Genomic DNA, 3,271 nt, shown 5'->3' on the forward strand with positions numbered 1-3,271 from the left:
TAGTGCCAAGTGGATGCGTTACTTTTATGCGTTATGTTGTATTCTTATGTCCATTTTATAAATTCTTAAACACTAAATATCTTTGAAGAGAGCTCTAGAGGTTTTTCTAAATGAGTTCTACTTGCGTTTCATAGAGCTTCTCATGTCCTACCTTAAGTGGCACTTATAGGCTATAGCTCGCTAGAATTTAAACCTCGGGTTTAACACTTTAGTGTCTTATAAAGATAAAATATTTTTCCAGTGGAATGCGCTGTTCCTATTAGTAGCGAGATATCTGTGTTAACTTCATTTGTCTTGAGATCCCTTAGATAATTTTGAACTCAGTCTATCAAGGTGCTCATATAACTAGAGTATGCGAAGGTTCGTTAATAGGAGCAAGTGTATTATGTTTGTGCGGCGTCTGCACCTGAAGTCCTGAACTGTATTTTGGGGAAAAAAAACTGGCATGATCAAGTTAGTACTTAGTAGTAGTGGCCACGTCATAGACATGCTGTCCACACATTTACACAGAATATCCTTGTCGAAGGAGAAAATGAGTCGACAAAAAAAAAATACAGCACGCTGTAAAGAAGAAGAGCAGGAAATCCAGTTGTAAACGTGACCTTTGATGGCCGGTCATGAGAAAACATTGAGTGACATTGGTCCAAGATCTCAAGAAAGGCACGAAAAGCTTCACGTCACGAGGTAGATGGGCATCGACGGAGCGGCCCATCCTGTTCCTCCGACGACACCGCCGAAATTGATGTCCTTGAGGCTGGCATAGGGAACTGCGACCGAGGCGACGCCGAGCTCGGCGGTGGCTAGGCGACCGGACCGCACGGCCGGCGACCAGCACACGCAACCCGTGGCGCCGTCGCCTCCATCATCGGCGAATTACAGTGGCCCGGGCGGCCCGAACGCGGCAGGACTGCTGCAGGAGAACGCGCCGGCGGTCTGAGCGGCAGGGCCGGAGGAGGGGCACTTGAAGAAGAAGTGGAGCGCCGCGGCGGCGGCAGAGCTCCACCACCACCGGCGCCGCTTGTCGCTGTGCTGCGTCTGCATGCGCTGGCGTGTCTTGGAGATGGGCTTGTAGAAATGTTTTTTTTTTAGAAATGTTGAGGGGGATAAAATAAAGCTTACCGCTGAAAATGGCTAGAAGGAGGTGCGGCCGTGCGGGAGACGCAGGGTGGGTGTGCTGAACAAAAGATTTAGTAAAACAAGTATCATATGTGAGCTGAACAAAAGTCATTTTATTTCATTTAATCTAATTTAGATGCAGAAGTACAGAAATGAAGATGACACTAACACCTTATTATAAACATGGTCACAGTTCCCAACGAAATATTAATAAGTTTTAATAAGAAATACAAAATACGAAATACTAAACACTTAATTATGGGAAATTTAGATCCGACATTCAAGTATAGAATAATTTATAGTATAAGTTTCAGAAAATGCATATAATTTATTTATAGTGACTTTTATATTTATTTATAACTCATTACATTAATATTGTTCAGAACTGATCTTAGCGCTGCTTTTTCACGAAGCTTTGTTTTACATCATTACAAATATTTTAGACTAACTTTCTTACTAATTTGCAATGGAAACTGTAGTTGTTTTTCTATGAAAATGTGTCGTTATAATAAACATTTATTAATCCATGCATAAGTGAAAAATAAAAGGTACAAAATGACATGCCTTTACTAGTGCCAACTTGATGCATTAAGCATATGCGTTATGTTTCTACCCATTTTATATATTCTTAAAATTTAAATATCTTTGTAGAGAGCTCTAGAGGCTTTTTTTTAATGAGTTCTACTTGCGTTTCAAAGAGCTTCTCGTGTCCTACCTTAAGTGGCATTTATAGGTCATAAAAATTCAAACATCAGGTTTAACACTTTGGTGTCTCGTAAAGATGAAATATATTTTCAGTGGGAGACGAGTTTATATTGGTAGCGAGACCCGTCTGTGTTAACTTCATCTATCTCAAAATTCCCTAGATCACTCGGTCTATGAAGATGCTCATGGAACTGGAGTGTGTCTAGGTTCGTTAATAGGAGTGAGTGTATTATGTTTGTGCGGCATCTGCACCTGAACTATATTTTGAAAAAAAAAAAAAACTGGTATGATCAAGTTAGTGGCAGTGGTCACGTCGTAGATACTGAAACGCAGTAAAGAAGAAAGAGAGGAAATCCACGAGAGCTATTGTGCGGCGTCCACACGTTCACACACAATATACTTTGTCCAAGGAGAAAACGAGTGGAGAAAAAAAGTAAATACAGCACGCTGTAAAGAAGAAGAGCAAGAAATTCAGTTGTACACTTGTACTTCGACCTTTGACGGCCGGTCATCAGAAAACATTGACTGACATTGGTCCAAGATCTCAAAAAAACCACGAAAAGCCTTCACGTCACGAGGTAGATGGGCATCGACGGAGCGGCCCATCCTGCTCCTCGGACGCCACCGCCGAAATCGACGTCCCTGAGGCTGGCATAGGGAACTGCGACCGAGGCGACGCCGAGCTCGGCGGCGGCCAGGCGACCGGACCGCAGGGCCGGCGACCAGCACGCGCACCCCGTGGCTTCGTCGCCTCCGTCATCGGCGAAGTACAGCGCCCCGGGCGGCGCGAATGAAGCTGCAGCAGTACTGCAGGAGGACGACGAGGCTGCGCCGGCAGCCCGAGCGGCGGGGCTGGAGGAGGAGGGGCGCTTGAAGAAGAAGTGGAGCGCCGCGGCGGCGGCAGAGCTCCACCACCGCCGGCGCTGCTTGTGGCCGTGCTGCGTCTGCGTGCGTTGGTGTTTCTTGGAAATGGGCTTGTGGAGCTTGAACCGCTTCGTCTCGGGCTGAGAATGCAGCACACGGTACGGTTCAGCAACTGATTCGATTGAGACATTGATGTGGAACTAATTGACAGGAGACTCACCGGCTGGGGGAAGCAGAGGAGCTGCGGGTCGAAGCCGTAGTCGCTGAAGTGGTGCGGCGGCTCCGTCTGGTCCGCGGCCGCCGTGAACGGGAAGATGGGCGTCGCCGTCGCCTTCGTCGCGGCCACCACCCTCTTCTTCCCCATCACTGTAGCCGATTATATTGAGAAGCTCGTGGAAGCTATGGTTCCAGTGAATCTTTGTTTGTGCGCGTGCTTCTCGGGAGCAATAAACTGGCCGAGTTCGATCGATTAGTGCCGGAGAGTGTCGAGATAGGAGGGAGCTGGTCCTGCAGTGGAGCTGACTGCTGCGCCGGTGATGAGTAGTGGGGACGGGAAAAGTGACCGTTGCAGCCGATGCTCCCACGG

General features: G+C 47.2%; 1 protein-coding gene across 1 annotated transcript; it reads right to left on the bottom strand.

The window, feature by feature from the left end:
- Positions 1–2,387: 2,387 nt before the first annotated feature.
- On the bottom strand, positions 2,388–3,049 carry LOC124707960. The gene is made up of 2 exons (XM_047239653.1): positions 2,902–3,049; positions 2,388–2,857 (listed from the first exon to the last, which is right to left on the bottom strand). Exons 1-2 carry the CDS (start codon positions 3,047–3,049, stop codon positions 2,388–2,390), a joined length of 618 nt encoding a protein of 205 aa, XP_047095609.1.
- Between the last annotated feature and the right edge of the window lie 222 nt (positions 3,050–3,271).

The sequence above is a fragment of the Lolium rigidum genome, chromosome 4 (genome assembly GCF_022539505.1).
Source record: "Lolium rigidum isolate FL_2022 chromosome 4, APGP_CSIRO_Lrig_0.1, whole genome shotgun sequence".
Lineage (NCBI taxonomy): Eukaryota > Viridiplantae > Streptophyta > Magnoliopsida > Poales > Poaceae > Lolium > Lolium rigidum.